The following is a 12,067-nucleotide window of genomic DNA, read 5'->3' as shown; positions in this document are numbered from 1 at the left end:
CTCTGTGTCCATCTTCCCACATTCATTACCACTCTGTCTCTATCCACTCCCCCTGTGTCCAGCATCACTCCTCTCTGTCCCTATGCCCCCCAAATCTCACATCTCCTTTCTGTGTTCCTATTCTTCCCCATGTCTAGCATCTTCCTTCTGTGTCCATTTACCCCCTCCCATGTCTGGCATTGCCCCTCTGTGTCCATTTACCATCCGTATGCAGCATCTCCCCTTTGCGTTCCTGTCCCTCTGCTCCCCTCCATGCCTATCATCTCTTGTCTGTTTTTGTATACCTCCCAGTGCCCATCTTCTCCCCTCTCTTCCTCCCCTACACCAATGTGTCTCTCTCCCTCCCTTCCTCCTCTATGTGTCCAGTATTTCACTCTTTCTTCCACTAGGTTCGATATCTCTCTTTCCCTTCCCTTCCCTCCTACCTGCTGGACCAGCACCTCTCTCCCTTCCCTCCCTCCAGCCCTCCATAGGACTCCAGCACCTCTCTCCCTTTCCTCCAGCCCTCTATTGGTCCAGCATCTCCCTTCCCTCCCTTTAGCCACCCCATAGGACTTCATCATCGCTCTCCCTTCCCTCCAGCCCCCCCCCCATGGGTTCAGCACCTCTCACCCTTCCCTCCCTACAGCCCCCCATGGGACTCCAGTACCTCTATCCCTTCTCTCCAGTCCCCTGTTGGATTCCAGCACCTCTCTCCCTCCCTCCAGCCCCCCATAGGTTCAGCACCTCTCTCCTTTCCTTCCCTCCAGCCCCCCCATGGGACGCCAGAACTTCTCTCCCTTCCCTTCAGCACCTCTGTCCCTTCCCTTCAGCACCAGCTCCCCTCCTTCCATTCTTCCCACCTGCTGGTCCAGCACCTATGTCCCCTTCTGCTCCAGCCCAACCTCTCTCCTTTTCCCCCATGGGTTCAGCACCTCTGTCCCTTTCAGCTCCAGCTCTCCCTCCCTCCCACGGGTTCAGCACATCTAACTCCCTTCAGCTCCAGCCCTCCTCTCTCCCTTTTCTCCAGTGCTGCCCCTCCCCCCCCCACCATGGGTCTGGCATTTTGTTTTCCTCCCCTCCTGCCATGGTCTCTCTATCTTATGTAGCCACAAGGAGGATCCCCACAGGCCTGCTCCAGGGCCTTCTCTCTGTTGGCTTCCACCTTCTGATGTAACTTCCTGTTTTGAAGTTACATCAGAAAGTGGGAGCCAGCAGAGGGAAGGTCCTGGAGCAGGCCTGTGGGGATCCTCCCCATGGCTGCATAATGTAGATAGATGTGGCGGGAAGGAGGAGGACAGAGATGCTGAATCTGCGGTAATCACGAAGCTTTTTTTTACTGCAGGAGCAAGGATTTTACTGCTCTCATGGGACAGTAAAAAGTTTTGCTCCTGCATCTGCGGTAAATGTGATAAACCATTCCCGTGTCATTCTCTACATCTGGCTATGTGATAGTGGCTTGATGCTCCAGAGAAGCAGAATAATGCATCTTGTAAGGTTCTTGCAAGTCACATCATTCATTTACCATGGAAGACCCTAAACTGTGGTACTGAATGAAGGATAGCTTAGTAGTTAGAGCAACAGGTTATCATTTCGAAAGACTAGAGTTCATATCTCACTGCTGCTCCTTGTGGTCTTGGGCAATTTACTTATCTCACCATTGTCTCAGGTACAAAAGTAAAAGGCAATTCTATAAAGAATTTAGGTCCCATTTGTGAGGAGTGATTTATAGAATAGGTGTATTTGCTGTGCGCTAGTCTACAAAATCAGTATACCAGTCACATGAGGGTGAATTCTATATATGGTGCCAAAAAAAGCGCTATTCTATAAGCCACGCTTAAAGTTAGGTGCGGTTTATAGAATATTGCTTACCCCTGGGAATTGTGTCTAACTGAAATGTGATGCAAATGTATGAGCCTAAATTATGCGTGTATCTCCCCTATTCTATAACAATGCATCTGCCTATGATCCTCCCATTTCCACATGTAAAATTTAGGCACGTAAATTCCAATTAACTGTAATTAGTGCCAATAATTGCTTGTTAAATAATTAGCTCACTATTTAACTAAACTGCATGTGCAAATTTGGTGCAAGTCCAAATTTGTACACACAAGTTTTGGCAAATGTTATAGAATTAGAGGTATGGTGTGTTAACAGTAAATGGGCTGTACCAGTGGGCAGAGCATGGGAATGTCACGGACGTTCCACCTTATAGAATCGTATCAGATGAGTGCATTGAAAGGTACACCAGCTTATGCCTACCGTTGACCTGGTATCAGCTGTCATAGCTACATTTCACCATGCTAAAGTGGCTTTGTGTTACTATTCTATAATGGGTTAGGCATATTTTAACACCATTATAGAATCTAATCTGAAATTTATCAGTCCCAGCATGAGGTTCAAGGTGGTTTACAAAAAGAAAACTCAAAACAGCACGAGGAGCTCACTAGTGACAGAGACTCACTAAGCCCACACATAACGGGCTAGATTCAGTAAAGGGTGTTCAGAAATGGGTGTAGGAAAAGATCAGTGCTAAGCATGATTCTCTAAAGGGTGTACCCCCTTTAAAGAATTGAGCCTAAGTGCCGGTCTTATTCCTAACTTTGGACATGACTTACACATGCTGAAACCAGGTATAAATGCTGGTGCACAACCTAGGTACACTCAGGCAATATTCTGTAATTGTGCGCATAACTTTTAGGAATGCCCCTGACTCACCTCTGACACACCGCCTTTTCAGATATGCACCATGGGATTTAAGCATGGTACCTTCTAGAATAGTGTGCAGCAAGATGAGTGCACAAATTCTGATTGATGCCAATTAACAAGAATAATTCGTTATTAGCACCTAATTATTGCTAGTTAAGGAGTTGTTAATCAATTAACTTGCGTGCACATCTTGGGTGCATGGCTAAATTTATGGGCATAAATTATGGCACCATGTATAGAATCTGGGGGAATATTCTCTCCCCAACCAGCAAGATCGATAAATTGCACATGGATCCATGAGACGCTCCCCTTTTCCCTTATCCAAAAATAAAGAATGCTGCTCTCCCTACAAGAAGAATGGATTCTTTTGAGACCACACATTCTTTTCTCCTTCCGGTGGTAGAATTGGTAGCATTCCGCAACCCATGTTGTTTCCTCTCTCCTGCTTGGAGGGGAAGAGATTTTGCCAGGCCCATAAAGAATGTGTATAGGTCCCAAAGAGTCAAAATTGAGCAATTCATGAATTATGCTTAGGAGCTGTGAGTTGCTTGGATCTCTCAAAAGAATCATAAATCACTAGGTAGAGGTTTCTCGGAATTATTTAATTCAGACCAGCAATTTTGAACTGCAGAACAAACTTGTCTTCAGTTCTGGTGAAAGGCAAGTGAAATGATTTCAAATGCATTATAGGAAATATACATGAGGACTGTGTGATACAGTATAGTATACGTGAGTATGATGAGTGTGACAGATAAATGTGTGCATAGAAAACATTTACATGCTTTATATATAAATATACAATAAGTACACAGTACATATTTATTGACAGCTTTATGTATATATATACACAGTATATCAAGACCTGCTGTTTTAATCAACAAACGTAAAATTAATGGGATGCATCCTTGTTTTTGTCAAATGCAGTCTGATTCCAGTGTAGAAATTCCAGGTATCATTTGCTACATGCCTATAATACTGATGTGTCCTGGATGAAGCCTGTTACGTGCAGTCTAGCAGTCCTCTTGCAAGATAATACAGTATCAAGGTAGGCCTCATTTTAATCTGTGTAAAGGAAGATTACTCGGTCAATATTCCAGGTATATGCTACAAGCAATTATTTGGGTCTGCTAATCCGCTCTTTTAAAATGGTTAGGTCGTTTCTTCTTAGACAGGCGTCATGCATCTCCATCAGGCGGTGGTGGCTGGCACAGCTTGTACAATCTAGCAGGTAGAAATAGAAAGATTCTATTTGTGCTACTGAGTTTGTTTTTAATAAAACTGCTATAGAGCATATAGAAGTGATATAGATGGAAGCCATTGAAACCATATACAAAAACATAGCCCATTTCACTGAAATGATTCCAAAATATGAATCCACAATTTAGGTATTTATTTATAACATTTGTGTAACCTGGTTCCCCACCACCACCACGAACAACAACCTGTAACTGCTTGTACCCTGCAGAAGACAGGCCTCATATGCCTTCAGGTTTCTGGAATTTGTTTTCAAGGAGCTGAGCCCTCAATACTTGGAGTCAGCGTTCAAGGACTTGTGCCTGCTGGATGGTTTGAAAACAGACAGTTGCTCCCAGAGCTTTGTGACAAACCCCCCTTGTACTCCAGAATCCACCAAAAGCTCACAGGGTTCAACAATAAACAGCTTTACTGGTATATACTTATGAACTGTACTGTAGCGTATAATAGTACTTACAGAACATAAACAATCAGGTTGTTCATTGAACAGCTATTAACAAAAAGCATTAAAATTAGAAACCCTGATTTTCTGGCACTGGCATAGGACTGTAGGGAATGGAGGCCAAATTACTCAATCAAAAAAGGAAATTAGCAACCTAAAAGGCTGAACCACATAGTTCAGATGTAGTTTCCAGGACAGTTCCGAGAGGACTCTAAGGATGGATAAATCTTTAACTTGAGGTGAGAAATTGCTCAACCACATGGTCTCTATGAAATCTCTGCTGGAAACAAAATCTTGCAGTGTTCTGTTTGAACTGTAGTCCCTTCCTGGAATGAATGGTCCCAAATACTGTTCACTACTAGGCACTGAATGAAATTTATACAAGTTACCACTGATTCTTGATGAGATTCTTTCTTGTGTCAGTGGAAGTCGTGGAGAAGAGGACTATGTCAGAATGTAAGAAAGCATGGGATAGGCACGTGGGATCTCTTAGGAAAAGGAGGAATTAGTGGTTGCTGAGGAAGGACAGACTGGATGGGCCTTTTGGCCCTTATCTGTCGTCATGTTTCTATGGTTCTACGCTACATGGTGTCTGGAAAAAGCAGAACCCCTTACATAGTTTCAATATGCTTTGCAATTGTTTAAACAATTATACCTTTGAAAATACATAGGCATCATGTGTTTTTTTTTTCATAATTTGTGTTCAAAGTGTCCTCCTTCAACTTTGACACATTCACAAAGTCTTCCATGCCACTGAGCTGTTGGCTCAATCAGGGGCGTAGTCAGACCTCGAGGTGGGAGGGGCCAGAGCCCAAGGTGTAGGGGGGCACATTTTGGTCACTGCCACGGCCGTCGCTCCCCTCTGCTGGCAACTGCCGCCGCTGTACAACTTGGCTGGCGGGGGTCCCCAACCCCCACCAGCTGAAGACTTCATCCAGTGTTGGTCTCCGGTGCCGCCACATTGCCTGCCCTACTCTTTCTTCCCCTCATGTCCGGCATGCTCGATTTAGTGAAAATGAGCATGCTCAAGTTCACTAAATGGAGTGTGCCAAAACGTGAGGGGAAAGAGAGTGCAGGGCGGGCAATGTGGTGGCACCACCACAGACCAGCGCTGGATGAAGTCTTCAGCTGGTGGGGGTTGAGGACACCTGCCAGCCAATCAGGGGCCCAGAACAAATTTGGGGGGCCCAGGCCCCCGTGGCCCCACCTAGCTACACCACTGGGCTCAATGAATTCTGGGGTTTTAATTAAGAACTCAATATACCTTCTTACCCTATTCTTACAAAGCAAATTGTAGCGTATATTTACCTTGGTGCTGACTGTGGAGTTCGGTCTCTTACTCCTAAATTCTTGGCAGTGTTTTGCACTCTTGCTCCCTGTAATATAATGGAAAATGTTTTGTAAACCAAATACCGCATTTAATTGACAGTTCTCTATTAATGTCCAGACTCCTGACTCAGTTCGAACATAGAACTGGAAAAAATCAAGAAAACAAAGAAGATGGTAAAAGTCTTTAATAATGCTTAATTCATTTGCTGGTACAAAAGTCACCTGCCTGATGCAGCCACATTTTGGCTTACTCCTGCTTCAGGGGCATATAATGTTTCCTTAATAGGGAATCTCAGATTTAATTGTTAAGATTTCAAACATCCTAGTCAATTCCTTTCTGCAGTTCAAAGAATCAGTTCAGCAAAAGGGCATTCCCATGTGGCTCACACACACTATTAGGAAGATAAAAACTGGTAGCTTTCAAATATGAATAATCATGCCAGATAACCTGAAAGCTACCAGTCAGTATAATAAAGTGGGAGAAAAAGGAGGTAATATTCCCTTTCTATGTCACAAGTGAGAGCTGACATTGAATACTGTGTTCATTTTTAGAAGCATACTTTTGTAACACTGAAAGGATAGAAACAGTTCTAAGAAGGGCCATCTAAATGGTACAAGAGCTGCAACACAAACTCTCCACAGAGAAGCTTAAGGAACTGAACCTGTACTTGCTGAAGGAAAGGGAACGCTAGCTGTTATATTGCTTGACAGTAGTATACTCTATTTACTGGATTAGTAAATGCACTTTCTTTTTTGCTGATCTTTTAGCTAGCCATTATCTTTTGTTTTGTGGATGCTTATATTTTCTGTCTGTCGTGTATGCTCTAGCCCTCAATAATGCATTTGCACAAAAAAGTGGAAGAGATATGGAAGGTTACTGAAGGCTTTTACTTATTTGTCTGAGAAAGGAACTTAAGTTGTCTGTAAAAAAAAAAAAAACATGCTTCCTTCAAAAATCTTCATCTAACAGACAGACATGGGCATAGTTTGGGGGGAGAGGGTGGGCATTCCCCCCCTCCACTTCAAACACTGCAGGACAGTGTTTCCCTCCCCTTTCTCTTCCCCATGTGGTCAAGCATCTCCCCCTCTATTTTCCCTGCCTACCATCATGCTTTTTTGCCCCCACCCTTTACTCAAACCTCTCTATCTTGCTGTTCCTTCCTGTTGCTACAACTGTCAGCACCCCTCCCCCCCAAAAAGAAAAGAAATGAAAAGAAAAAAAGAACTGGCATGGTAACTAGTTCTCAAGCACTCTGCGAGACTGTGCCAATCCTGCATAGGGCACCATCCTGCATAGGGCACCAAGGGAAGGTGGACACCACAAAGGTTTCCCCCCTAGCTATCATTCTCTTAATTCTTTCACTGCCATCTGCCACACCCATTGTCCAACATGAATTTCAGTATTTTTCTAATCATTTTAAATATATGTGATGTTTTATTTTGTACAATAATTGTCTTGTCAGTTAAGCAAATGTGTTGACCTAATGTCATCAAACCTAATCTGTTTATAAGAAGGAACATTTATTAACATTTTATCAGCAGATCTAAAGGGACGTGGTGGGCAATAAATCCTTAAAGCAGTAGCTAGAGGAATAGGGACTTCACCCTTTATAGCTCTATAGATCAAACTCAAAACCTTGAACTGTACTCTCCATTTACATGGCATAAGTGATAGCGCCTAAATGTTGGCTTGCAAATGCCAACTTATGCTTTATTCTATAAATGGAATCTGGGTGCCCAGATGCCACTATAGAGTGTTATCTTAGTGTCCCTTTTACTAAGCTGTGGTAAGGCTAATGTGCGGGCAGTGTGCACAAAATCAGCACTACTGCTGGGGTAGCACGGGTGCCCAGCTGTAATTCCAAAGTTAGTGCATGCCATTTTCTGCAGTAGAAAATAATTTTCTACCATGGGGATGTTCCCGTTGGTAATCAGCATCATGGCCACATTGCCGCACACTGTCTGATTACTACTACTACTTATCACTTCTATAGTGCTACAAGGCATACGCAGCACTGTACATCATACATGAAAAGACAGTTCCTGCTCAAAGAGCTCACAATCTAAATAGGACAAACACACAGATAGAACAACTAAGAGGTAAGGGAATTAAAGAGAGGTGGGGATAAAAGGGTATAGGGCAAGTGAGTAGTAGTTAGGAGTCAAAAGCAGCGTTAAAGAGGTGGGCTTTTAGCCTGGATTTGAAAACAGCCAAAGACGGGGCTAGACATACAGGCTCGGGAAGTCTATTCCAGGCGTGAGGTGCAGCAAGATAAAAGGAACGGAGTCTAGAATTAGCAGCAGAGGAGAAGGGGACAGACATGAGAGTTTTATCCACAGAACGGTGTACCCGAGAGGGGGTGTAGGGAGAGACAAGAGTGGAGCGGTACTGGGGAGCGGTAGAGTGAATGCACTTATAGGTCAGTGTCAGGTCTCTCGGGGAAATGTGAGCCCTTGGGGCCGCTGTCACGGAGGTGGCAGCAGCAGGCAAAACCACCCAACAGGAGACAGGCAACCCTAAGACGGGCTGAAGTAGACAGGACTGGAATGGCTGGGCTGGAGCGGAAGAGGAAAGCAACAAGGAATCCAGGAACAACGTCCTACAGCAGGGTTCAGGCTTGAGAAGCAGGATACAGGATACTCAATACAGGCTTCTCCCACAGGATTCGGGAAACTGGCACAGCTTGACTGGATCCAGGTTCACTCAAACACTAGACAGGCAGGGTGTCCATGGAAGCTTAGCTTGGCAGGAAAAAGGACACAGGAGCTACATACAAGCTAAGCTCAAGGGAATGGGAATGACAGATACGCTTGCCAGAGGAAGGGTTAGACTGGAGCTACAGTAGCTAACAGATAGAAAGGAGAGGAAATGGCTGCAGCATTAGCCGCTAACCAACCTCAGACAGGGAGCAGAGCCACTGCACAGGGATAACAGAAAGGATGGAAGCCCACAGAGAAAAATATACACAGAAAAGCTGAAAGCCTACAGGTCAGAGAGATACACCCAGAAAGGCTAGAAGCCCATAGAAGGTCTGGAAACCCCCAGGCCGCAGTAATACACCCAGAAGGCCTAGAAGCCCACAGATAAAAATGATATACACAGATAGACTGGAGGCCCTCAGAGCAATGGGCACAGAAGGACTGGAAGCCCACAGAACAATAGACACAGAAGGGCTGAAAGCCCACAGAGCAATAATACCCTGAGCAGGAAAGCAAGAAGCCCACAGGTAAGTAGACTAGGCAGAAAGCCTACGAGCAATAATACCCTGAGCCAGAAGGCAAGGCCCACAGGTGATAGTAACTAGCAAAGCAGAAGGGCTGGAAGCCCACAAGAAAAGACAAGGAAAGCTAACTGTGCAAACAGCACACTAACCTCGGGACCTAAGGCACTGCGGAGGCATTGGCAATGCAAAGGCACTGAAGACTAGAACACCAGTTCCTTAAGAAGGCCCTGACAGATGAGGTCACCCCTTCAGGCCACAGGCATGGAGCATACAGAAGCCCAGAGAGGCCTAACCCACACAGGTGTAGTCTAGTGAGGTAATTAGTTTTAGGCTGAAAGCAGCCAGCCTACCCAGCCTGAGACAGAGCTACCTCAGGGACAGCCCACTGAAGTTCAGAGAGGCCCAATACTCACAAGTGTAGAGTAGTGAAGCCATTAGAGCAGCCAGCCCACAGAGACAGAGATAGAGCTAACTGAGGAACAGTATACTGAAGCACAGAGAGGTTAAACCCACACAGGTGCAGTATACTGAGGCAATCAGCGCCATGCTGGAAGTGGCCAGCACCCAGAGACAGAAATAGAGCCAACTCAGAAGTAGACAGAAACCAGCACAGACACTGATTCCCAGAAATAGGGTAAGTCTGAGGGTGGTCACGACCACAGATGTGACAGTCAGTAAGAGAAGTTTGAATTGAATGCGGAAATGGATAGGGAGCCAGTGAAGTGACTTGAGGAGAAGGAATGAACTGATTACCACATGAATAGCATGTGAGCCCTTACTGCCAAGTAAATAGGTAGCGTTAAGGGCTCAGGCAGTAAATAGCCATGCAATACTTTTCATACTAGCGCACGGCCATTCACTGCCCCATTAATAAAAGGCCTTTTTCCCAGCCGCTGTGAAAAATGACCCAACGCATGCCCGTTTCACAAGTCCAAACTAGCGCAAGCCACTTTTTAATGCAGCTTAGTAAAAGGGCCCCTTAGTGCACAGACTTTTGGCACTTAACTTTCAGAGCCCTTTATAGAAATGTCCCCTATTTGAACAGTGCCAATTAGAGCAACTTTTATCTAGCACTATTTGTACAGTGCTTTGAAAATTGGCAAATAGAGGATTTATGTGTATACTGACTACCATATCCACATAAATCCTTTTGAATATTTAGCTGAGCATTTTTACCTGCCTACTTCCTTTTCTTTTCTTTTAATTACATTTATTAGCATTACTAATGTCTACCTTCTTAAAAGCATTCTTAATCTCTTCTCATAACATTCAAAAATATATTTGAACCCATCATATTGATTAAAAGATCTCTTAGACTAGAAACTGCCAACCAGTGCATTAGTGGCAGTCCATTAAGATAAGTGCTTTCAACAGTGGCATCATTATTTTATCAAAACTGATTTGCATTATTTTTTTTCAGTTGCATTAATATTTCTCTTAAAGTGGAGCCCTGTGGCTGTTTTTTAACAAGGAAAGATAATTGATGCTCTTACTTGCATTTTAATCTACATAAATATATCTAAACAGTATTGGAATAATAAATAAAATGTGCTGATTTAAGATGAGCTATGCTTAAAGCAGTTTGTTCAAATTGATATGAACAGCAGCAGTAACAAGCAGATTTACACTGTTCACAGATGTCATTAATGACTGCAGACATGCGATACAGCCTTTCCCCAAGCTGCCCAACCAGAATCGCCCTCTCTAGCTTGATTATAGAATGTTCAGCCAATGAGGTTGATAGAACTCCTTCCTGCCCTGGTGATGTCAACAGTTTCCTCAGTTCATGTACAGCTAGCATAAGGTTAAGATAAAACAGTGTAGGAAGTTCCCAGAATGGAGTACCCTAAAGCAGGTCCTTTAGCAGGAAGTGTGGGTGAAATAGTTTGGGAAGATGGGCAAAGTTAAGTTTATATCCATTGTAAACAATTCTGACCCTCCCCCTGCTGCCAGATTGCTCTTTAAAAATGGTCGCCGAGACTTCCAGCGGCAGCCTCATCAGACTTCTGCTGAAGTCTTGGAGGTCGCCCTTGTAAGTCTTGACGGCCATTTTGAAAAGCAATGCAGCAGTGGGAGAGTCAGCGCCAACAGCGAGCAGGAAAGACTGGCGATCTTTCCTGCCTGCCCCGAAGAATCCACTGGACCACCAGGGTGGTTGCCTTCTTCAGGTATGTTCACTGGACTCGGAGCCTGGGACCCTGTAGCTCGGGGGAGGGAGGGAGGAGAGCCGACTCGCCCTGAAGAACAAGAGCAAGACTTCTTTTCATTTATGGCTGCAGAAGTGCAATGGATATTTGGCCAGGCTCAGACTGTTGCAGTCTACATAGGTACATGTTGAATTACATAGATAATGGAACTTAACTGTTTGATGAAAAGGTTTTTAAAAATATCTGGTGAATGATTGTACCTTCAGCCCAGTTACTACTTTTTTGAGGGGAGGGGGGCTGCTTAAGGACATTTATCTGAACCCAGCATAAATGTTTCTACGTGATATCATCTAACCATGTTCAAGTCTTGGTTTATGTATAATATGATTTTTGAGTTTTGAGTTTTGATATTTAGACATGGAATTAAATTTTTTTTAAGTGGAGGAGTGGCCTAGTGGTTAGGGTGGTGGACTTTGGTCCTGAGGAACTGAGTTTGATTCCCGGCACAGGCAGCTCCTTGTGACTCTGGGCAAGTCACTTAACCCTCCATTGCCTGCCGCATTGAGCCTGCCACGAGTGGGAAAGCACGGGGTACAAATGTAACAAAAATAAATACTCACATATGATTACTTACTTTACCCTTTTTCTGGTGTTATAATATAGCTAAAACCTTTCTATCAAATTGCAAAAACAATACATGAGAGTGCATGGACCAAATGGGATTTATTTGATTAGAAAACCATAAAAATATCTTCATATGTTATGAGAATCAGGTGCTCAATGGAAGTTTCTATTTATTTACTTACTAGTAAAAAAAGCCCGTTTCTTAACGCAATGAAACGGACGCTAGCAATGTAATGAGTTCCTGCCATTAATGTTTCCACGGTTGTATTCTGAATTGTTGTTTACATGTGTAAGATTTCTTTATATACAATATTTTTTGTGTAAACTGTGTTACAATGTGGTAAAAGGTTTCCTTGTTC

General features: G+C 43.9%; 1 protein-coding gene across 1 annotated transcript in view; it reads right to left on the bottom strand.

Annotated features, from left to right (window-relative positions):
- Window positions 1-3,284: 3,284 nt before the first annotated feature.
- PREX2 (phosphatidylinositol-3,4,5-trisphosphate dependent Rac exchange factor 2) overlaps window positions 3,285-12,067 on the bottom strand; it is a 523,586-nt gene continuing 514,803 nt past the window's right edge. The window contains 2 exon segments of the mRNA XM_030215317.1: window positions 3,285-3,909; window positions 5,693-5,760. Of these exon segments, the coding sequence (XP_030071177.1) occupies window positions 3,864-3,909; window positions 5,693-5,760 (114 nt within the window). The 3' untranslated portion in view covers window positions 3,285-3,863.

This window comes from Microcaecilia unicolor, chromosome 1, assembly GCF_901765095.1.
Source record: "Microcaecilia unicolor chromosome 1, aMicUni1.1, whole genome shotgun sequence".
NCBI classification, from domain to species: Eukaryota; Metazoa; Chordata; class Amphibia; order Gymnophiona; family Siphonopidae; genus Microcaecilia; species Microcaecilia unicolor.
Note: the sequence above shows the minus strand (reverse complement) of the source record. Positions and strands in the feature narration are given on the sequence as shown.